Genomic DNA, 24,840 nt, shown 5'->3' on the forward strand with positions numbered 1-24,840 from the left:
GTTGATGAAAAAGTACAGCCAGATAACCAAAAAGAACTACTCCCTAGATTACCTGATACAAGGTACAAGTCATATTGTTTAAGCACAGAAATGTATTTCTAAAACATCTACTTGACACTAAACTTATATAAAGAGAGTAGTGAATTCATTTCTCACTTCATTTCTGTTTGAAAGCACTACAGAGCTTGGATACGACAATGTATGTGAAACCACACTGTATTATTTCTGCTAGCCCTTTAAATGACTATGGTTGGTGCATCAGGTTTTTCTAGTTTTGAAGAATTAAAGCTGTTTCTCAATTTACAATTAATTATTACTCTCCTGGACTAACCCTGGAAGACAATATTGTGTTTCCAGAAAGCCTTTAAAAAGGCATCCTGTTGGTTATTTTAGATTCATTTGGGTTAAAGCATTAAAAATTCCCACTAGTTTTGCCTTTATTCCCCTCCCCATTTAAATAAAAAAGGATCATTTTTCCAGTGGGTTCTAAAGTTCTAAAAATCATAACTAAAATATTCTGAACAAAAGGAACATGTTAAAAACTGATTTAAAAAACAACAGCTTTTTAACATGATGGTATGTTGAAAATTTATCTGCAGTTCCTAATGCTTTTAAGCTTATTGTATCCCGGACAGTTTGAGCTAGGTCCTAGAAGTTCTAAATTTGATTTTGTTGTTCTTGCTGAGGAGAAGTGCCTTTTAGGAATGTTAGCTGTGGGGTGGAGGTTATTGGTGATTATAAAAAGAGAGCTGTGTTTAGATGCAGAAAGAGCAATGTTTAAAAATATAAACGAAATAGAAAACATGCCTTCTGACTCCAGGTTGATCCAAGAGCCCAGGAAAGGGTTTGGTAGGGACTGGAGGGAGATATTGGCGGGAGGATGGAGAGAGAAGAGGGCGGCTGGGAAGGAACATGGATTGGATGTAGGGGATAGGAGAGCACATGGAGGGTTGGCACAGAGCCATAGTACCTGGTCTTGGAATGCAGTCTGGAAGAGAAGGAGGAGAGAGAACACGGAAGGGGACAGGACACTGGTAGGGACAGGGAGGAAGGAAATGAAGAAGACCTCTGGAGTACAGAGAAGCAGGAATACAGAGGGAACATGGCATAGGAATTTGGGTGGGTGGTTTAAGTTGAGTAGGGTTCCAGAAAATGAAGAGTTTTATGGCATTGGGTGGCTAGCTGGCTACTGCAGTGGAACAAGCTGGCTCTGTGCTCCTGTGAACCAACCCTATTAACAAGGGTGGTTGTTCCTTTGACAGATGTTAAGTGAGTCATGCTGACGCACTGGGGTAAGTGACCTATTACCCCACCATTGTAGACAGTGGGAGTAGCTCGCTAGAGAGTAAGGGGACCTAAGGGGTGGACTGACAGAAGGTGGGCTGAGAAGTCCTGAGGTGGGAACCCAATTTGCAGCCAAGCTCAAGGAGTAGGCCTGAGCTGAACTGTTTATGTTCTAGTGTTAATTTCAAAGTTCACAAAACTAAACCTCAGGAAGTGGGTGAGTTTTGACTCTACAAAATGTATGTGTGGACTGTGTTTTAGAGCAGGTTGGGAAAGGTTCACACTTAATAATATTAAAGCAGAAAAATTTAACTTTGAACGGTGACTTTTAAAAAAAACATATTATTGACGTATCTAGGATTATTATTCAATGTCTGTTAAGTTTTGCTGTTTTTAGTGATGTTTCTGATTACTGTTTGCCAGTGGTTCACACTCCCCTTCTTTCTCATTCTGGACAAAATGTGTACTTTTGCTCATTTGTTTTTCCATAATTATTGACAATGCAGTCATGTCTCAATAATTAATTTCAAATCACACAATTTCCACAAGCAAACACATTCACAACAAAGAATTCTATTCTGTAAAGGCCAAAATGCAGCAACAGGATAGTATGTTGCATAATGTTGAAAACAATGAATGGATTATATAATACAACGCTACAATTTATACTAGAAAAGTTAGATTTCTAAGAGACCTGATGCCCAGTGGAGTGTAGTTACTAGAAGTAAACATAATGTTGCCTTTTAAAAATGGAAAAACATTAAGAGGGGAAAAATCAGAGATCAGAGGGGAAAAATCAGAGAGGAAAACCAGTTGAATATTAATATGTAGGATGGCATGTAGACTTTCGATTGCTGATAGTTCTATAAGTAACAATTGCATGTTGTGGATATATTCACATACCAGTGTATTAAAAAAATGGTTTTTCTTCTTTTTTAGAAAATTCAGTAAAGTCTTGATTTTCAAGCAGATACACTATCATTTTTGACTGTAATCTATTACATGCTATTCAAATTCTATAATGTTATTCTTCTGTTTAAGCAAATAGACATACATGCATTTTATTGAATATACACATAACTAAAGCCTGAATCCTGCGAACACTTATCTATGTGCTTTACTTCACATATGCAAGTAGTCCCATTGAAGTCAATCGGACATCTCATCTGTTTAAAATTAAAGCATATGCGTAAGTGTTTATAGGATCTTGTGCAACTATATGAATTTGGATTCCTGGCATAAAGATGTAGCTGTTATCATGAAGTCAGGAAGGAATTATCCATTTTTTAAAGTTTTTTTAGTTTGGGGGATTTTCTTTGATATTTTAAACTGTTGCCTTCCTTCAGAGGTCACTTATTTTGATAAGGCAGTAATAATTTGAGTACAAATTAACTTGAGAAATTTAATATTAGTTAATCAATATAATGTAATAAATATTGGTTTACTATTTTCAATCAAAATATAGTGTTTATGTATCTTTACATCGCATTTCTTTATTAATAACTGTCAATTATAAATGTTTATTACTTTCACTTATAATTATTTCTCTTTATCATATAACCTTTTCACATTAATTATACTTAAAGTAAGAGATACATTAATGCTCAAAAAAATTGGAAATTCGTACACAAAAATCTTTTTTAGGAAATAAAGTTAAAAGTGTGTCTCAATCTAACACGAAACAATACATTACAATTTCCACAACATAAATTCTTCAACCTAATAAAACCCTCTCAAAAATATAAAAATCTGGAAACTAACAGTTAAGGCTGCAACCACTTCACTCAAGCCATACATTCCTGCTTCACATACTCTCAGCCCCATGGAAGTTGCATCCAAGCCTAGTTTAGTTCCCTTATCATTTGTGAAGTGAAGAATATGTTACTAGGCACTTGTAAAACGCCATTTCCTTATAAAGGGCTATATTTCCAATATAGTGTAACTTTAACATATAGTTTGTGTTTCCTTATTAAAAAACAAAACAAGATAGTACACACATATTGGTTGGTCAACACTATAGGTAAAGGGCTACAAGTACTAAGGTAAATGTAAAACACCATGGGCTAGATGGAACTATACCTTTTTATGCTAGCTGACAAACTATTCTTATGTAGTTTACATATTTCATCATCCCAAAGAGAATCACATTTTCTCTTTTAGTAATAAAATCATCTTAATACTCAGTCAACATAGTGCATTAACAGAAATCTCATGGTGCTCTGAAAGATATTAATGCCCCCTGAACTAAAGAATTTATTTTTTGGAGATATATTTTAATTTCTGTAGAATAATTTGTCTATGTTCTGCACATTAGGCAACATTTGATACACTTGCAACCTTAACTATTTCTTAATTAAGTTTTTTTTTTATTTATTGATATAGCCTGACAAGTTGATTGATGGACATCAATTGCAATCCCTCAACACGAGCACCGTGGGCACTATTCTAAGCATTTCCCAATTATGTAACACACTGACATATTGGTCAAGATCAGATGTCACAGGTAAAATACCTTTTTACTCAGTGCTGCTTACTGATTAGGAAAATAATTAGCGTGGTTTATAAAGAAACTCTAATGTGTTTTTTTGTAACACTACATTTCAATACATAATTATACACTGCAATTACACTGAAATAGTTACTTCTTCAGGAAAAAAACCCCATAAACAAGGTCAAACACTTCTAAAAGGAATATTCCTATAGGTTAACCTTTACATTTGTGGTCAGTAACCTTTTACCTCTTTCCCCTGCCAATCTGCAGGATGGGAGAGGGAAAAAAGAGATGCTTCAGACAAGAATATTGTCTTATTAATTCATAGATGTTATTTTAATTGGTTAGGAGGAGTCATTGTCAAATGTGTTACAATATCTGCATGGAATTTATACACAGCCATTGTTCCCAGAGCTGCATTCACTCCAACGAAGGGCACACAGGGTTATCAGGCAGAACTGTGTGAGACCAGGAAATAAATCTGCAGGAAGCAACTGAGATACTCAATGTAGCTGTCAGGCAAAGGTTTGCAAAGTGATGAAAGAAAAAACTGCACAACAACAACAACAATTGTTTCTTTAGCAATGGGAATTATATACTGTTAGGGAAATTGGCTGAAAGGTTTTCATTATAGCTGATCATTTGCCATCACAGTTGTATAAATAAAATGCATATGATGATATAATTGATTTCACATTAACAGAGCATTTTTAAAATAGAACATCTATTCAATCTATGTTTTATAATATTACTTGATTAGCCCTTACAATCATGGGATCTTGACGTTTAAAATCACATGGTCATAGAAAGCTCTGTGATGTCACAGATAATCCTCTTAGGTCATCACAAGATCCCACATATTATTATGAAAAAGCATGCATTGTCCCTGTCCAAAATCACAAGGGTAGATGGCAACAGATCAGAAATTCCTCATAATTTATTACACTTTAGCATTATTTTAATGATTACCTGCTTTTTGGGCAACGCATTAGTGTTCAGAATGCATAAAAATACTACTGCCATTTGCAATTTTAACCAAGCACTTCTACAGAATGCACATGTATATGCAGTCCAATATTCTTCAGAGGTATTTCCAGTGCAAAAAAGTCATACACTATAGTTTAGTAAAAAGATATTTTATTTTGCTATACATTTGATTTTTTCAAATTTCTTAAAAGTGAATATTTTTTAAAGAAGAGTTTAAAAATATAAAATCATAGTATCCAGAAGACAAGCAATGAATAAAACTGATTTTCAGTTATAATTTTATTATAAGTGAATCAAGTGGAAAATGAGCGTTTTAAAATGTGTCTCTCTCGGGTCAACCCCATGCATCTTATGAAAATTAAAGTTTGTACCTACAGTCTAAGACACTAGCAGCAAGCAGCAGGAGAATGTTTTCTTGTAACTCCTAAACTGAGTTACGCTTAGAACTCCAAAACAACAAGGAGTCTGGTGGTTAGTCTTTAAGGTGCCACCAGACTCCTTGTTGCTTTTGTGGATACAGACTAACATGGCTACCGCCTGATGCTTAGAACTCAGATCACTGAACTTGTTTCAGAACATCCCTTTATAACCTTTATATCAAAAGGGCATTCGATTACCTAATGTAAAAGTGGATTAAAATCCTTGGCCCAGTATACTACCACATAATACTTCATTAATATTTTAGTCTTTTTTTTGAAAAAGGCATGTTTGAGAATATTTTTTTCCTAAATATGGATGTGTAATATAGAAAATATGGCACACGGTACAGCCTAGTTTTATTGACAATGCTGGATAAAAGTGTGTGGGAACTTTTATTTTTTTAAAATATAAAAACTCATAAAACAACATTGATTATGACCAACTCAATGATCTCTTTTAAGGTAATGGACAAGTCTGGAAGCAAGATAATTATAGAACAATAATATTTTGTATTTCTTTTTTAATTAAATGGCTGATTAGAAAAATAGAAATGATCACAAAAACTCTCTCTCTGTTTACATTAATGTAGGCCATACAAATATTAAACTCTAATGCCAGCCTGGCACTTGTTGTGAATGTTAAAGACTATGACAAACTAGAGTCAATAATGCATCCGATTTGAACCACAGGAGGCTGAAAACCTTCTGTGAGCTGCAGTTATGACCTTACAAAACAACCTCTCTTTCCCAAAATTAATAAAAACCTGCAGTGAAGGGAAAATTGAAGCTATGTGGGTTTTTTTTCCTGGCAGTTCTTACCTTTTTGTTGTTCTCTTTAATATCTTGAGGATTCAGGGACTTGTAGTCACTGAGGGGGAAAATGGCACAGTGGGTATGTACAGTATTTGATAAAAGCAGCAGTTTTAAAACAAACTGAATCTAAAAATTTGACATGCAATAATATCCTACAGTAACTAGCAATTTCACAGCAATTCAATCAACAAAACTAATAGCGTGGAAAATTAAATAAATAAATAAATAAATAAACCCCAGCGATTTCATGTTTCATTGCCTGAAGCCTTCCATCTAAAAGAGAAGTTAAGGCAGGGACTAGAGGCCGTCCTTGACAACCAAATTTACCATGAGGTAATCCGTTGTCGTCAATGTACAAAGAGCTACAGGCTTATTTGTCTCATCTCATTTCAACACTAACACAATTTTCATAATCATCCTGAAGTCAGTTTTTTATAAAAGATTAAGAAGAAAAACGTATCATATGAAGGAGAGAAAGGATTGTTTTTGAAGGGAAGAACAAGGGAGGTCATAAAGTTTGGCCATTTGTAAATTACTTTTCCAACAAAGACTGGTGCCCTGTAGAAGAAAATTATGAAATACACAAACATTTCAAGACCTAATAGTGAACAGTGGTTTTACTCTTCTGTACATTTAATTGCAGCACATATATAAAATTGAAGTGTGATGGTATAAATGTTATGACTTACATTAAATCTGGCCTAAAGTTGTGTAATATTGCACAGAAAGATAAACCATTTCTCCATGATGTAGTAAAATTGGTGATTTTCACTCCCCTATAGTTTTTTGTAACTTCTTTGCACCATACAAGCAGTGACTGACTAGCATTTGGCTTTCTCCCCAGAACAGGACTTGGTACTGGGCTTGGCTGGAAAAAAAGAAAAGAGAAAAACATAAAAGAATTTAATGGAAGATGAGAATTAACATTAATTGACCTAACTAGATGATCTGCATCCTTTGATGTCAGTTTAGGTCCTTCAAAGCTGTCAGTTTACAATGACTGTAACTTGCAAAAGACACAAATCATCAGTTATTATCTTCAGTCTTAGCCTTTGGCACTTGCCTCTAAAGGATGTAGATATACAAAATTCTAAACTTATATATGAAATCAGGCCAAGAATTGTACCAATGAAAACACCATGTTCAAGTGCTTAAATACTTAAGGCATACTATTGCACAGTCTGTGTTATGTTACGCACCCTTAAAAAGATTTTCCAAAATGCAGTCATGTAAAAGCATCCCCACAAGCCCTTTCACTTTTAATGAAGACAACATTCTGACTGGATCAAAAGCAAAGTATATCAGGGTCAAAGTTTACCACAATTTGTGATCTACTATTGCAGCACAAAGATCAAAGTCCCCGTGTGTGACATACACTTAATACATTAACCTTGTATACAGTCAAGTGTAAAGTTTGCCGCTGTACGTCTCATGTTCAAATATTTTGTTATATAAAATGTAATGACAGCAAGATATTTTAGTGTCATTTATGAAAGATCACAGCAAAATGACTTTATTATAGCAATTTTCATTTGTTCTCCTATTTCCCTCTGTTTATTTGGAAAAAAGATTCAGAATACAAATGCTGACGCTGGATTAGCTCTGATTTAAGACTAATAATGTTCCTTTTCCAGAGAAATAGTTACAAGGAAACAACATCTGGGATACAATAGATAATTTTAATTTTATATTTATCAAAATGTCCTTAAGTTACTTGAATTTAAAAAAGTAATTACTACGTTTAGTTGATGTTTTCAAGAAAAATACAATTCCCCATCAAAAAGACTTCCCAGTTTAAAATGTTCTTGGGTATAATGAAAGGAGTTAACTTCATTTAACAGGCATAAACCCAAAACTCCAGGATCCTACTGAGAAAAACAGTTGAGCACATTTTAAAAAAAATATAGTGTAATTAAAAAATTATACATATACCAAACATGCCATTTGCTCAGCTTAAGGTTCTGGGCCCTCCAAATTAAAGTAAAAAGGGAGCAAGTCTTTCACTATATCACAGCCACTTAAGTTTAACAAGTAAATCCTCTGTCCGTGCTGCCTGTTTGTGAAAGACCAATGATGCCCCCACTTGACTAAAGCATGTCAGTGCTAAACAGTTCAAACTGTCAACCTCACACAATCTGATTTATGTTTTTACTAATTGTGGGGAAGGTAATTTACAGTACCTGTAATAGAAATACCATGCAGGTAATTTATCATTTTTATTACTTGTTAGACTAATAAATTGTTATATAAACAAACCTACCTCAGTATCGTATTATTTATATTATTATAGCACACTATAGTTGCACTGCTAATTCAGGGTGCAGAAAATCTACATTTTACTTCAATTTTGTTTTAATGTTCAAATGTATGCGCAGAATAACTGTTCACAAAGGGTTTTTCAATTCAGCTAACAGTTTAACTCGGGGTGAACTAACTGTAGCTCTCCCATTAATGATACGACAAACATTCTCTAGGTTAAATGCACTAACATCCCAACAAATGCTTACAAAATGAGAGAGAAAAAGAGGTAATATCTGACATAATTTCTTAAACTTTGTAAATATGAACACCATGGGCCAGATTCGGATCTGACGGATATCGCTGACTAGAGTCTTCAGTGGAATTACTCCAGGTTCATGCTGATGTAACTGAGATCAGATTCTGGCTTTAGGTCTTTCTCAAATATAGATTATGATGAAAAAAACAAAGTGATAAATTATAGAGTCCCAAGCTTTCGGCATTTGAGTATGAAAAAATGTGTTTAGAGGTCTAAACAGTTATACACTGAAGTAATGTAGATGATAAAATTATGGTAATAACACTGTTATAATGATAAATTGTATGTTAGCGTTTTAAAACTCAGAAATACCTCACCAAACCATACAATATTGACTCACTGTCAAGATATTAGAAACTATTTATTATTGGATTGAACTATAAGGCCTAAATATTACATAGGTAAATTTCACAGGTCTGATGACACTAATATGATTTTAACATTGATAGTGATAGACAGCGTTCTGCACTGTACACTTGTTGCTAAAACTTTCCACACGATAAAATGTTAAATATTCCAGTCAACATCTAGAATCTTTTTGGTCAACATTCAAATGACCTGAAGCAACACTGTCTTTTAAGTGCCTTAATTACAGATATTTAACGTACATTGAACAATTAACTCATTTGATAACTATATTTTATTAAAATAGTTAGAAACGACTACGCCTTTAAATCCATATTCCTGTGGCCAAATCTAACGTTTCAGTATATTCTTTACAAATTAATGTACTATTATCAGATTTAAAATTTGAAATATATATTTCACACATTTCTTGGAAAACTTTCATTAAATTGGAATCACGGGGGGGGGGTTGAACTTAAATTTACATTGTCGTTTCTAAAATGATTTCCCACCCCAGCGTAAGACACTAGCATTGTATGCTGTAATTATATAGATTACCCTGTTTCCAGCAAATAAAGAAGAAATTCTATGCCATATTTTGGAGGAGGGTGAAGTGAATGCTGTGATGTATGTATGTCTCTCACACACAACTCTAATCAGAGCTTTCAGTACTTAGTCTGGAATAAAGGCATCCAAATCAGTACATATTGGGGAAAATATGAACAGTAACAGTGAGGAGCATACACTATGAAATTACCTGGGAGTGGGGGGCAAGCTCATTTTAATTATTTAAAACTCTTTTCAACAAACATTTCCTTTCAATAAATAAATGCAATATCAGGAACAGTGGCACATCTCTGGCATGTACTTTGGTCTACAAGATTAACGGGAACACTATTGGTGGAGAAAACGAATACATAATGAGCTTTTTCCTGTTTAACTCTACCCTCCAACATGCACTCACACACAATCAGTTCAAGTTCAAAACTCAAGCTCACTATGCTTATTTTGGAAATACCTGTAAAAAAGCACACACAACCAAAACAGGTTGCTAGAGTTGGTCATAAATCTGCAGCTTGTTGAATCTAGTAAATATTTTGAGCTACAGCAGCAAAATCTTCAAATGTTGCTTTCTTTGATAGAGGACTGAGCAACAGTTTAATATTAAATGGTATCTTAACATTCCAAGGTATCAGAATAATCATTTTGGCCCAGAACCACAAAGGGACTTGGGCACTGCAGCGCTGAGCATTGCAATGGCTAAGGTTTAGGCACCTTGAAAATCACTAGAATCTACAAACCCATTGTTAGGTATCTCGGATCCCACTACAATGCATGGAGAGGAAACAGACACCTGAGAATGGGACGGCCTAAGATAGTCAATTGGAGATGCTGACAAGAGGTACATGTCTCAAGCCCCGCCCCTCTCCTGGAGCTAGGTGCTTATGTAAGTCCGGGCTGCTCTATTTGCGATCCACAGCTGGGAACCCCGCTCTGGGAGGGGAGGTGCCTTCGGCACCTAATTCATTTCTGGCAAGAGCGGTGGTGGCACACATCTAACTCCACACAAAACAGTCAGTGGAAGGAGGTGGAGGCAGCCCAGTAGCTTGGGTACTTACGCAGAATGTAGGAGACCCTGGTTCGATTCCCCATCTCTGCCTGGTGACAAGAGGAGATTTGAATGTGGGTTCCCCACCTCTCAGGTGTGTGCCCTAACCCACTGGACTGCAGTCATCCTCACTCTTTCTCTGGCCCAATTAATATTTAATAAAAAGTGGAACAGCTTCAACACAAGTGATTGAGGGAGACCCACAGGAGAATATTCCACAGTTCGGTGGTTAGGGGTGTATCCTAACCAATGGGCTAAAGGCTGCAAAGGAAGCCTCTACCTCCTCCCCCAATTGTGTGTGAAATGGAGTGTGCTCACAGAACACCAGATACAAGGCCCTGCAGGCAAGGCAGGCAGGGGAACACCTATCTCCACCTGGTTTGAGGATCATGCTGGGTCTTAGGCATGAGACAGGCATCTCAGCACCTGCCTGAGGCAGCAATGTGCATTCCCCCAGAGGAAGAAACTTAACTACCTAAGGAATTTTTACAGCAAAAATGTAGGTGCCAAGTGAGTTTAGGTACCTACAGAGTCAGGCAGCAGCCAACCGGGGGTACTGTGGATTGCAGTGGCACTTAAATCTGGGACTTAGGCACCTAACTCTGGTATTTAGATGCCTAAGTCCCTTTGTGAATCTTGCCCTTTGCTCTAAGGAATGTGTCATAGAGTGAGCTGGCCCTTTAAGAGGGTTGGGGCTTAGTTACACCTGTGCCAGGCTTAACCTACCTTCCCAGTGAAGGGAGTAAGTCTACGGGTCATGTGATATATGGACATGACTCAGAACCAGGCCTACTGGGAGACATAAAGGACGGCCTGATGACAGTGAGGAATACTCCAGTGAGAGCAGAGCTGGAAGTGAGTGTGCTATTAAAGAATGGGAAGAACAGCCAAAAAAGGGACAGTGAGGAGCCCTAGGCTGAGTAACTCTCCAGAGCTCTTATGCAGAAGGCTTCAGAAAGGAGCCTGGAGGGAGCTTCTGTAATCAGGGTGGTGGCCAGGAAACATGAAGGATTTTATACTAGATTGCTCTAACACAGTCAGCTCTCCCCACTTGGAAATTTCCCTGGTGCAGGGATTCCCCAGGATACATATGACTCATGTAACAGCCTCTATGCTCCTGACATGGGGCCGTACCTAGTGTGCATAGAGCTCTGAATATTTGTGGCTGCTCGACAGTCCCTTAGGAATTGTTGCAGCCCTAGCATGTGTTAGAGGTCTCAAGGGGTGCTCTAGCTAACTCCAGGGGCTGAAACAGTTCGTAGTCACCCCAGAATCCAAGAGCTGCAAAGATGGAATAAAACCGCTTTTGCATTCTCCACACTCCAGAACCCAGACTGCCTGGGCACCTCCTGAAAAATACAGCTGAGAATCTGGGCCACGAGGGTATATTGGCAATTCAGGTCATTTTCTTCACTTTAGTGCTAAGTCACCCAGGAGTGGCCCTAGCAATTTTGCTGGCCAGGGTGGAAAATGTCCCCCCCACCCCTAAATAGTCAGGGGGGTGGGGGATGAGTGGCACAGCAGTTTGGCGTCCCCTGGAAGTTGACAACCAATGTGATTGCCCTGCTCATCCACACCTAGAACCAGCCCTGAAGTCACCAGAACATTACGGTTAGCAAACAAAACACAAAGGCTCTCCTCCTTCCCCTTTTTTGATCAAAAGGTTGGCCAGCTATTAGAGATTCTTACTGTACATAATCTATTTATTGTTACCATTTTCTAAAAATAAATTTTGGGGTTCTTGCTATGTGACAACCCTAATAAAATTTGTCACCTTACATGTCATACAGAAGTAGTCAAAGAGGCCCAGCAAACTCATGAACAAACCATGGTCAAATATTTTACAAAGTATCTTGTAATATCTCTGCTCTCATTTAATTTTCCGTACTCGGGACAGGGAGAAACATGTCCGAACTCCTGCCCTTAAACAGATTATAGGGATTTACACAACTCAGCTGCTTCATAAGACTACTTTTACTTCCCTCATGTGATTAATAGTAAATATAAAAGTAACTTCCAGATTTCTCCAGCATCAGACATTTAAACCTTACACCTCCTGCTCCCTGTTCTTCTGACTGTTATGTGCCTACAGCTATTATGGATATGAAACAAAATATATACTTTATCTTAAAAGGCTTAGTCATAAGCTTTTAATTGTTTTTCAAAAGAAGTGGTATTAAATAGATTTAATTTTATCACAACCAAACTATACAATGTTCAATCATAACCTTAATATTCAGACATCTGCCCAATTTAACATGAGGCTGTGATGTTTGAAGCTGGAGAGATTTGGAAGGTGAGCAGGGGGGTGGAATCCTTAGGCCATGCCTAATGTTGCCTGTCAGTCACGTAAGTGAAATAATTTTCATTCTTATGGATTTTCAGTTGCCAACTAAATGTTTTTGGGGTCAGGAGGTTGGAGAGTGCTTTTTCAAAGCAAGCCTGGGAAAATACAATGAAAGCAGAAATAGTACGGTATATGTGAAGCGTCTGGGATATGATATAAACAACTCTTTGTATCTAGCACAAACAGCACATCCCCTCAATCGAGGAGAGGGGGGAAAAAGGAATCACATATGGCTGAGGATTCTACTCTCTTCCTTTGTAGTCTTCAAAATGATATTGATCTGCAGGAGGGGCAGAAGGCATTGGTTTACAGTACTGTACAGATTAGTGACATGCAGGGAAAATGGGATAGACGGTTAAGAAGGAATTTATTGCAAGGTATATATCCCATCCTAATTTGGCCCTGATTAAGTTGTTGTTGGGTTTTGTGTGCTTCCAGTGAGCCTTCACTCTTGCTGGGATCTAGAGACAATGTACTTCTTCAAGACATAATATGTGTGCTGCTCAGAGTTTAAACTATAGGCTTTATACCCACAAGACTGTATAAGTAGGGGCATAGCGAGCAGATCGAGGGACGTGATCATTCCCCCCTATTCGACATTGGTGAGACGTCACCTGGAGTACTCTGTCCAGTTTTGGGCCCCACACTACTAGAAGGATGTGGATAAATTGGAGAGAGTCCAGCGAAGGGCAACAAAAATGATTAGGGGTCTGGAACACATGACTTATGAGGAGAGGCTGAGGGAGCTGGGATTGTTTAGCCTGCAGAAGAGAAGAATGAGGGGGGATTTGATAGCTGCTTTCAACTACCTGAGAGGGGGTTCCAAAGAGGATGGCTCTAGACTGTTCTCAATGGTAGCAGATGACAGAACGAGGAGTAATGGTCTCAAGTTGCAGTGGGGGAGGTTTAGTTTGGATATTAGGAAAAACTTTTTCACTAGGAGGGTGGTGAAACACTGGAATGCGTTACCTAGGGAGGTAGTGGAATCTCCTTCCTTAGAGGTTTTTAAGGTCAGGCTTGACAAAGCCCTGGCTGGGATGATTTAACTGGGAATTGGTCCTGCTTCGAGCAGGGGGTTGGACTAGAGGACCTTCTGGGGTCCCTTCCAACCCTGATATTCTATGATTCTATGATGAAGACAATCCTCAATGATGACGCATGACATCAAGTAGAGTATATGACAAAACTAAGCAACTGTTGTAACATTCTTTAGCCAAGCCCCTTACTGGTTGTCACTCTCTTTTGCAGAGTCACATCTAAATATTATGTACTGGGAGCTCTATACAGACGGATGCTGTGCAAATAACAGTAATCTCAGGGCACAGGCGCTGGGAATCTTAAACATACTAGCATCTGAATTTACAGTGGAAAAGGAGTGGTGCCACACATTCACGAAGGCCTGACATACTGGGTTGAGGCGTTGTTAGAACACCACTAGCTAGTCCCGGAGTGGGTCTTGCCAGCAGTCCCCACAGTGGCTGATCAGTGCATGTGGTTCCAGGTAAAGTTTGGTGAGGCTTCACGCTTAGGTTAGGGGTGGTTAATTTGGTTCAATACATCATGAATAAAACCAGAGTCCAATCTGATCTGGATGCATTGCTATGCATCCATCTTTATTTTTAGCCAGGCACATGGAAATTTTGCTTTGTCAGATGCATGACATGCATCCTCCCACTACACCTTTTAAAATAGCTGGCTCTTTAAAAAGTTGTGACATACGGTACTTACAGAGGTGGGGCTCGGGAGGGATTACATTTTACTGCATAAGGTGCAATTTGTCTTCAGAGGTTGGAATTATAGAAGGGTTAAAGGCCAGGACACTGATTCTGTGTATTAAAACAAAAAGAGCTTCATATTTTACAGATGAAGGACCAAACTCACTAGCTCTGTACAGGGAAAAGGAGCTTAAACACTGCACCCTGCAGGATTTGCTCCAAGAGAGGGCAAGTACTGTTACTGCCTCACTTCATGGTATTTGACTGAGGACAGCTTTATTTTAGGGCTGGAGCTACACTCCTGTTGGAAGACACTGCTAAGGAAATGCTTTGAATTAGGGAATCCCTGCCCGCTGTGCCTATGTCCCATCCTTCCAGCATTTCCCACTTTCCCCACCTCCCTACTGATGTTGTAGCCACTTTGCTCTACTTCAACACCTTCCACTAGCACTCTCTGCTAGGATTTATGCAGGCCTACTCCGGTGTAGATCCCAGTGAATTGAGACCTTTGTTTTCCCCCTCCTCCATCTGCAATATTTCTTCCTTTACAACTATCTCCATATACCATCACCTGTTCATCTTAGTTTCCCTCATTCAACTGAGAGGTAAGGATTTTGTGTTTGCACTGCTTATCACCATTAGGTTTAATTAGCACCACTCAACCCATCTGAAGATTTAGACAAACTATAACAAGGTTATAACAAGAATCCTAGCACAATGGGCTCCTGGTCCATGACTGACACTCCTAAGTGGTACGATAATACAAACAATAATAATAATGAAGTGACTGTCTGGCTACTGGACAGAAGGAATTTTTTTTCATTATAACAATGACGTCTAAGATCCACGTACCAGCTTCAACCTGCCATTGTCGAGGCTTTTGAAAAGCCTCATGATATGGCGCCTACAAGCTGCAACATTCCTAACATAGCTCTGGGGGGACTTTTGCAGCCATTGCACCCCCAGCTTGACAGACCTGAATGATGATTTTAGAAGACCAATGTGGATGAGCAAGTCAGGGATTTTAAGCACAAACTGGAGAAGATACAGGCAGGAGCAACGTACTAGAAAATGGCAGGTTTTGTTTTGCTAAAGAAAAGTGCACCTCGACATGACTGGAACTTGAGTGTTTTGGTCAACTTTCCCCAGCCATCTGGGGTCCGCCCTACATTATAGACTTGCCTCTCTGGAGCAGGGCCACCTGAGTACCAAACAATCCCTACGGTGAATACACTAAGATGGCACCACTTTCATAAGAGGTGCCAGATTTCCATGTTTATACCACTTCCTCCCAGGAATGCTTCCCTTGCTTTCTTCTAAGTTTTGGGCAGGGTTTTTGATGTAACTTCCTGAGGTTTTTTTTTTTTTAAAGTAAAAATATGTGCAACTATCATAACCTATCCTTCCCTACTGCATGACCAGACTTTGAATCCTAAACATTCATTATTGAAGGACAAATGACTATCACCTAAAATACAGGAATAACTGTATTAGCTGAGAGCAGAAGAAGGTTATGTCCTTAAACCACTAGAGGTGGGTTATCCACACACAAGTAGAACCAGTTTACAGACAGCATAGTTAACGATAAAGAGATGGCAAGCTTCTTCTAAGAGGCAGTGTGGCTAAGTGGATAGACTATGGTTCTACCACCTTAGATAACCAGGTTCTATGAACCTAGCTTGTGTAACCTCTTGCAGTTGTGAATCATTGCTTAAAAATAAGGTTGGAAAATGTATATAATTATTAACCAGTCAGTGGAAGTGAGTTTTAAACTCATGCTTCTTCTGGTTCCTAGTTATTTATAATTTGTAATATGGCAGCCCCTGTAGGGACTGTCAAGGATTGGGGGCCTCATTGTCCTGCTCTCAGCAGATGGGAGAGCTTGTTCCCCATATGGTGCCTTCAGAGGGGAAAAATGGGCTCCTGTAGCCATAGCCTGAGAACTGGGGATGAGGAGAAGCCTGGCCCAACCCACCACTACAGCTGGTCCAGCAGGTTCCCCAGTGCATTGTATGCTGCTGCAGAAATCACTGTATGTGCAGAATTTTTGGCCTTCTGCCAGGGTGAGAATGTTCACGGTTTCTGGCATGTTACCAAAATTAAGCAACACAAGCCACAGATCTAGATGGGAACTGGCAATTTTCAAAGACTTATAATTCTGTTAAATCCAAACTAAACTAGCAAAATACACCTCTCTGGCCCCAAGGTGTACTACTCACACCTTTCAGAGGCCTGCTGCAAACAATGGAGGTGTCAGAGCTCCTCAAAAAAGATCACAAGATTCTTTATAATGGAAAGTGTTAAGCAAACTAAAACACAAACTCCTCCTACAAGTAGTGACTTCTCATGGCACTAACTGAAGCTCCTAAGAAGCTTCTACTTTTCTGTTATACTCATCCCACTTTATTTCCAACAGACATTTATTTTTCATTTTATCAGAGAGTCCTAACATGCTGTATCACATACATTCCATTGTTCTGGAGAGTTCTGATATTATTCCTGTTTTGGACCGCTGCTATTTCATTCATGTTAATTCATAACATAGACATTACTTTCCTAGATTAATTATTTAAGTTTACAGATATTTTAGTCTTTGAAAAACTCTGCTTTTAAATATGCTGGATTTGCATAGGCATAACACCACCAAGTTGAATAATCTTCATGCTGAGGGGCAAGTAAGGGACATCTTTAGGGGTGGCCCTAGTTATCTAGGAAACAGATCCAACCCCTTAGTGGAAGGTCATAAAATGGGAATGGTTTCCACAATCTTGCAGAAGGTGCAATAATCCCTGTGACCTAAGACAAAATATTGTTGTCCTAGAAAGTGTGTGTTAGGATGGATATATATGAATGAGAGTTTAATTGAACTGGGCTGGTTTTAGACTTGCAAACCAGATATTCACTTACTTATTTGAAACTCGTGTATCAGCAGCACATTCCATGTGAACAATATATTCCACAACAATGCTGTGACAAACAATGCACATGAACTGCCTCAGATATATTGCTGAAGTTGATTGGTCTACATAGGACTTTTTAGAAAGTGTTTTTATTAACACCAGGATCTAAATGTAAAATACATGTAGGGACACTGGGTACATTTGTGATGTTCCCAGGAAGCCATTGGCCAAGGTCCCTTGAGGCTGGACGAGCTGGGTTCGGTACAGAGCTAGAGTGAGGGGAGTAAAGGTAGTTTTCAGCAACTTTTACATTCCCCCGATTCTGGGGTCAGCCTGGTCCACAGAGTAAGTTACAGAAGCATGAGGGCTGCTCTGAGAATTCAGGGATCTTCTAGACACACCACCTTACCTCTACCCATGTCTTCTAAACTGTAGGCCTGCAGCAGCTAGGGATGTAAGAACAACTATGGAAAAATCTATGCTACTTGGATAGCCTTAGATCAGGGGTGGGCAAACTTTTTGGCCTGAGGGACACACTGGGTTTCCAAAATTGTATGGAGGGCCGGTTAGGGGAGGCTGTGTCTCCCCAAACAGCCAGGCGTAGCGTGCCCCGGCCCCAGCCTCCTATCCGCACCCCCCCCAGTTTCTCGCTCCCTGATGGCTCCCCTGGGACTCCTGCCCCATCCATCAGCCCCGGCTTCCTTTCCCAACTGCCCTCCACCGCCCCATCTGACCCCCCCCATTCCTGACTGCCCCTCCAGATCCCTGCCCCATCCAACCCCCCTGTTCTCTGCCTTCTGGCTGCCCCAACCCCTATCCACACCTCCGACCCCTGACCACACTCCCGAACTCCCCTGCCCTCTATCCAACACCCCCTGCTCCCTGCCCCCTTACTGCGCCGCCTGGAGCACCGGTGGCTGGCAGCACTACAGCCATGCTGCCCAGAGCACTGGGTCAGGCCGCGGCTCTGCAACTGTGCTGCCCAGCCACCCAGAGCGTTGCACCGCCGGTGCAGCGAGGCTGTGGGGGAGGGGGGACAGCAGGGGAGGGGCCAGGGACTAGCCTCCCGGGCCAGGAGCTCAGGGGCTGAGCAGGAGGGTCCCACGGGCCGGCTGTGGCCTATGGGCCATAGTTTGCCCACCTCTGCCTTAAATAGAGGGAAACCTCAGACAGTCATTTATGCCAGCTTCCTGGATACTTTGTGCCACTGGCAGGGAGAAGCAGATCCATAAACTATATATGTTAAACTTATAACATCAGGCAACAAGATATGGGAAATGGAAGGAAATATACTGATCTATTTTATTTCTTGATCATACATGCTGATTATGTGTGAGAAGCCTCTAGTTTCAGGCAAAGATTTTCTCTTACACATATTGCTTAATGTAGGTCACTAAGCAGGTCTATGCCTGGCAAAATATTATGTAAGTAGAGATGCATACATTGGCATTGTTACAAGTTAAACAAAGACCATATTTGCCAGTAGCACTGCTTTGGAAAACTTGTCCAGTGGAGATTAGGGTGTAAATTGTGTCATCTTTCAAAGCATAGAGATATGTCTGTCTGTCTGAGGGCAAGTCTACACTACAGCATTACATCGGCACAGCTGTGCCACTGTAGTGCATCTGGTGAAGGTGCGCCATGCCGATGGGAGAGCGCTCTCCTGTCAGATAATTACTCCATCTCAGCAAGAAGTGTAAGCTACGTCGTTGGAAGAGTGTCACCCGCAGACAGAGTGTCAGTGTAGACAGAGAGAAATGTGCATCTCTCGGGGAGGAGAAGGGGACTTTTTCACACTCCTGAGCGACATAAGTTAGATCGACCTAACTAGTAGCATAGACCTGCCCTCAGGTATTATACTGCCTCCATTACCATAGTATCGGAACACCTCACAATCTTTAATGTATTGATCAAGGTAAGTGAAGTAGGGAAGTACTATTGGTTCCACATCTGTAAAATGGGGATAACGTACAAAAGGTCAGATTTTCAAAGGCAATTTAATGAAGGTGCCTATTGGGATTTTCAAAAGTGCCTTGCTGCCTATCATCCATTGATTTCAATAGATTGTAATGGTGAACAGGGATCGTGAGTGTTCCTGAGACATGATATTTTTGAAACTTGGAAATGTGTGTGCATTTTGTTTTATTTTACATCACATCTTCTGAATGCTCCTTGGTATTTTAACACACTGCCTAATATAATTTTAAAGAAGCTCAGAAGAGATGAATGTAAAACTTTACACTGAGCTTCAGAACCCAAGTACCTCACTCAGGGCCTGACCCTGAGAGGTTCTGAGCGCCCAGAATTCTGACTTAAACGGGAGTCATAAATGCTCGTTGCTTCTCAAGAGCAGACTGCCACACAGGAAGGCTCCCTCCCCACCCAACATATGTTCTTTATTAGTCATGAGGAAGTTTCAAAATCTAGGTGAGATAAGGAAACTTTCAGTAATGAGATCCTGAGCCTTTCACCTCTAGGTCACAAGTTCAACTCAAGCTCAGGTCAGTCACCAAAAGTTACCATCTGATGGTTATCTGGTGAATTTGGTGGCTTTAGTTCAGTTCCTAGTGGGCGAGTGTTCACTTCATAAAAAACACTGATAGCTGCATCAGCTGGCACTGAGAGTCACTGCAGAGATGAGGAGGACAGAATGAGCTTGAAGACTGAATTATCCTGTCACTGATAAGTCCTTCTAAAGAAGGGCTGGGGCAGTGCTACGCTGCCTGTGAGGTACCCATTGCGGGAATAATCAAGTACTTCATTCATTAACACCTTTCATTAGCAATAAATTCATACCAAAAATTACAACCAAAAAACCAAAACCAAAACAAAAATCAGAGAGCATTTAAATATGATAGAGACAGATTCTGCCATCCTTAATCTTGTTGAGAAGTCCCACTGGGCTGAATGCAACTAATCAAGGAATAAGATATTACTCAACATGGACAATGGTGACAGAATCTGGCCCATAATTTGGGGTTAATACATATGTGCTTTGCATATTTTGCTTTGATTATAATTTTTTAAAATTCATAATTAAAGGTAAAATTAACTTCAATTAAAAATTTCACTCAGATCTTAATTTTCAAGGATGACTCAACTAACAGCTGTGTGGTTAGCAAAGAGATCAAAAAAAAGAATACATGTTCCTCACTCCAAGGAGTCAATGTGCCCTACTTTAAAAGGCCTGACATTTTTGTCCAGGATTTGCCATAACACCCAAATTCGCTTATTGCCAGGAACAGTGAAACTAAAAAAACCAGAACTAACAAGGTTAAATAAAAATGTTGTTTTTTGTTTTAAAAACATATATTTGCCAGTTTTCAAATCACAGTACTTACATCTGCTTGAAAAAATACATACTTAATTGTCATGCTACAAGTTAAATTTGGTGTGGTTATGCTTAAGCACTCAACATGTAAAAGCATGTAAATGAAAAGTTGGCTGTAAAGGAATGGCAAGTATCACTTAAGAAATCAAAATCTTCTTAGGAAAAAACAGGAATTCACTCTTGAGCAAAAGTCACAGAAAAGTTGCAGTAATTGTAAGGTGCTTGCAATTAAGACTTTACACTGCATGCTTATTTTGAAAGTTCTTATTTAAGCAGATCTTGGTAAAAAACCTAATCAAACTGCCATACTTCATTCCCATGTGTTAGCTTGCTAACAACACTGCAAGAGTTGGAAACTGTCAAAATATTTTATAGCTCAATTATAATTGCCATCCAAGTCTAAACATGCAGTAAGTGGGCGTTAGCCATATCTTAGGGGTTGTGAAGGCAATACCCAACAGTGACTTTTCTGTGTTTCAGTTTACATGTGTAAAACTCCATAATAACCCCAAGGGTTTACATTACAAGATTTTGAATGAAATACATATAAGTACATCAACTACAGAGATACAGTATGGTAATTATTTCAACATTTTCAATATGATTGGTGCTTTCCTAACTACAGACCTTGATTGGAAGACTTTTTATCCAGTTTAAATTTCCCCAACGAAAAATATAGTAACAGATGAATACAAAATGAACTCTATGACTAAAAATAAATAAATCAATAAACAGTGGAAGTTTTGTTCAAACACAAGATGTACTGAAACATGGTTTTGATTTTAAGAGATTTTGCAGTAGGATAGAAATACAGATTTTTCTGTCTTTAGCTAATAAAAATTGCAAACAGCCAAAAAAATAAGATTACAAATGCCACTATCATACAGGGACACTAGCAAGTTTTTTTTAAGTGTTTTTAGTATGCATAATTATTGCTCAGCAGAGCATTCTATATGGATGATACAATGTGCTAGGTTCTCTTTTATAGACAATGCTCCATGGAAATTTGTCTTTCTAGCACAGGTATTTCTAATGCCCATATCATTCTGGTATCAAAGTGCTGGTTTTATGGTACATGGTTCATTGCGCCCTTCAAAACTATTAATATCTATCAAATCAGTATGTATTAAAGAACCCTAACACTCCACTCTCAAAACTGACTACCTTACTGACTCCCTATCATTTTACTACTCCCTGGATTAAGATCCTTAAAAGACATTCATGAAAACCCTAATTGACAGGATACAACTGCAAGGAAGTACTACATTCTGACAGTGTCACGTCCACTAAATTGAGATTCTTGGCTATAATGTAAATTAACCACTCTTAAAAGAAAGGCTATAACATGCAAAAAGGTACGTGGTCTTGAGGACAGTGCAACACGCAATACAGAGGATCTGAGTTCAGGACTCCAGATAATTCTCTTGCTCCAATAACACCATGGGCAGAAAGAACTGTAGAGGTAGCTTACTGTGCCCCAGGGGAGACGGGAGCAGTTTGCATCATGATCTGGCAATTCCTTAGACCAACTATAGAGACATATGGGTGGCTCTGGAGGACAGTATGTCCAGCCCTTCTTGGCCAGAAGGCAGCCTATTTGGTGTGGGGGTAAGGTAGATAAGAAGAGGGGTGGGGAATATCAGACTGCTCCCTGAAGAGCCACAGGGGGAAAAAATTGACTAAAATCAACAAACAAAAGCAAGAAATTCAGAGTTAAGCCTTTCACGTCACCTTTAACAAGTCGTATCATGCCTGCGTATTGCAGCACATACAGCACTTATCGCTCACGAATTTTGGACCCCTGCAATATCTTTAACTGCATGCACTCAACAGGATGAGTGGAAGACAGACTCTAAACGCTGTTTAACGTGGGGTTTGTGTGCACGTGCGCATCTTAATACATTTGTAGCAGCACATCTAATTTCCACAGAAGGGGATGAAATTACTATGATGACCTCTTAAATGGGGAAAAAAGAAGGACGAATAAAGGGTTATAAGGGCCTTTGAGAACATATCTCTAGTTATTCGACATCTATGGTAGACAGGAAAACCATCGTTGATACAGGACAAGAAACGGATCTTATGCTTGAAAAAATTTGCTTCTGACGTTTCATTGGGTACAATTCTTGTATGAAAAAATAATAGATTATTTTAAATTACCTGTAGGTTCCAAAGATTGTTATTCCACAGTATACTATGAAAGCTTGACACAGGATGCTAATGAGACACTGACTGAATACACCTATCTTTTGCACCTCAATAGTGGAAGAGTTTTAAGGAAGAGTTTATCTACAGTTGCAAGAAAGTGTAAAGACTACTTAAATAAAAACTCTCATGAGCAGAAAGATGGTTTGACAAAATATACAGTGTGCTTGTTGGTTTCAGTCAATGGCTTGGTTTCTCAATGACATACTGGTTGTTTTCTAATGCATATAAACATTAAAAGAACTTTTGCAACACTTGTCAGTTAATTTCTAGTCTGACAGCACACACTCTGTTATTAACTTTTATAGCTATTTTGCTATAACTTTACAGTGCCCAAAGCCTGAAGGCCTGTAAGTGCCTTGGCAAAGGCAAAAAAAGAACTCGCAAAAGGGCAATATTCCAAATAAACCATATATCTATGCAGAGACAATAACCCCTCCCTTCCAAATTCTGGTCCATTTTTAAATGCCCTACAAACAGGTACACACTGATGCTGAAAATGCAGCAATATGCTGCATCTACATTTTGTTTGGTTAAAACTGGCTATTGTCCCACGAAGAGCCTACTGTACGTAGATTATTCTTGCCAGAAGCAGGAACAATTTGTGCAGGGATCCAAGGATGCAGACTATGTAATGCCTGTTCAGAAGACACATGCCCAGATTTATGTACCACATCTCCAAATCCTTGGTTCTTCTCAGCACCCTTCCCACTGCTCTGGACATGGAGGGAATGTGGAGAGGCCTTTCCATGAGTTTTGAGCCCAGAGTACGGTGAAAAGCTTCCACCCCATACATCTCTTCTGTCCACTGATTTTCTGATCTATGCAAAGGCACACATGGCAGCCAGAATTTGGCCCAATATTTATTTATTTGATTTGTCTGGTGCTTATCCACAGCACAAGGCACATCCCAGCATTTAGAGGGAAATAATTTTAAAGTCAGAAATTTACCAATACAAAATTTTCATTCAATGTTATTAATATCCTGAACATATCACAAGACCTCTCCACTTATGAACCCCAAAATTCTTAAATGCTTATGAGAAAAGATGGGCTTTGAAATATGTTCAGGAATTTAATCATTCTAGCTCCTCGCAGCCTAAGGATGGAAGTGAATTCTAGAGTCTCAGAACCCTCCTGAAAATATCCTGCTCTCATTCATACCGAGTTATTCATTTGAAGAAGAATATCCTGAAGAATATCCTCCCTCTAATTCATACCTAGTTATTCATTTGAAAACATTGTAAATCAAGTTACTATATCTAAACAAGTACGGCACACAGATATTTGAGCAAGGACATCCTGCTGAAGTAAAACCAAACAAACTAATTTTGCTAAAAGCTTGACATTCTTGCTAGAAAAGAATGTAAATACGCTTAAACTGCATTTAAAGTGAAACAAATGTCTGTTCCTTGGAAGCAGTATTTTCTTGTGGGTTTTATTACAACCATGGTAATATTTGATTATTTTAATTGTGTAGAAAGGGTTATGGCTTCAGTTAAAATGATTGGAGCGTTAAAACAATATTTGGTTTGCTGTAGAAAAGCATGTTGATTGGGTTTTGGTCTACACACCTGTGTCTCAGAGCAAAAGATAATCTCAGACTGTTACCAAGTCTTTTTGCTCAGTCACTGATAAAAATCACCACACGCTATGCTGTTAGTACTAAGTGCCATTTGAGTACTTTAAAATGCACCAATTCCTCCTCACTGACCTACAGTGAGGAGGAGGGGAGAGGGAGCTAATAAAGAAAAGCTTCTGTTCACTTTTATCTATCTTCTCAGAGATCTGAAAACACGTTAGCAATTTTTTCCACAAGTGCCCATATTTTAATTAA

At 39.1% G+C, this 24,840-nt stretch overlaps 1 protein-coding gene across 6 annotated transcripts in view; it reads right to left on the minus strand.

Annotated features, from left to right (window-relative positions):
- EHBP1 (EH domain binding protein 1) overlaps positions 1-24,840 on the minus strand; it is a 321,365-nt gene that overhangs the window by 92,970 nt on the left and 203,555 nt on the right. For all 6 annotated transcript variants that reach the window (XM_073339536.1, XM_073339541.1, XM_073339540.1 and 3 more), the window contains 2 exons: positions 6,684-6,862; positions 6,001-6,049 (listed from right to left, as the gene is read on the minus strand). In XM_073339536.1, coding sequence (XP_073195637.1) covers positions 6,001-6,049; positions 6,684-6,862 — 228 coding nt within the window. The remainder of the gene's footprint in view (positions 1-6,000; positions 6,050-6,683; positions 6,863-24,840) is intronic.

The sequence above is a fragment of the Lepidochelys kempii genome, chromosome 3, assembly GCF_965140265.1.
Source record: "Lepidochelys kempii isolate rLepKem1 chromosome 3, rLepKem1.hap2, whole genome shotgun sequence".
Taxonomy (NCBI): Eukaryota; Metazoa; Chordata; order Testudines; family Cheloniidae; genus Lepidochelys; species Lepidochelys kempii.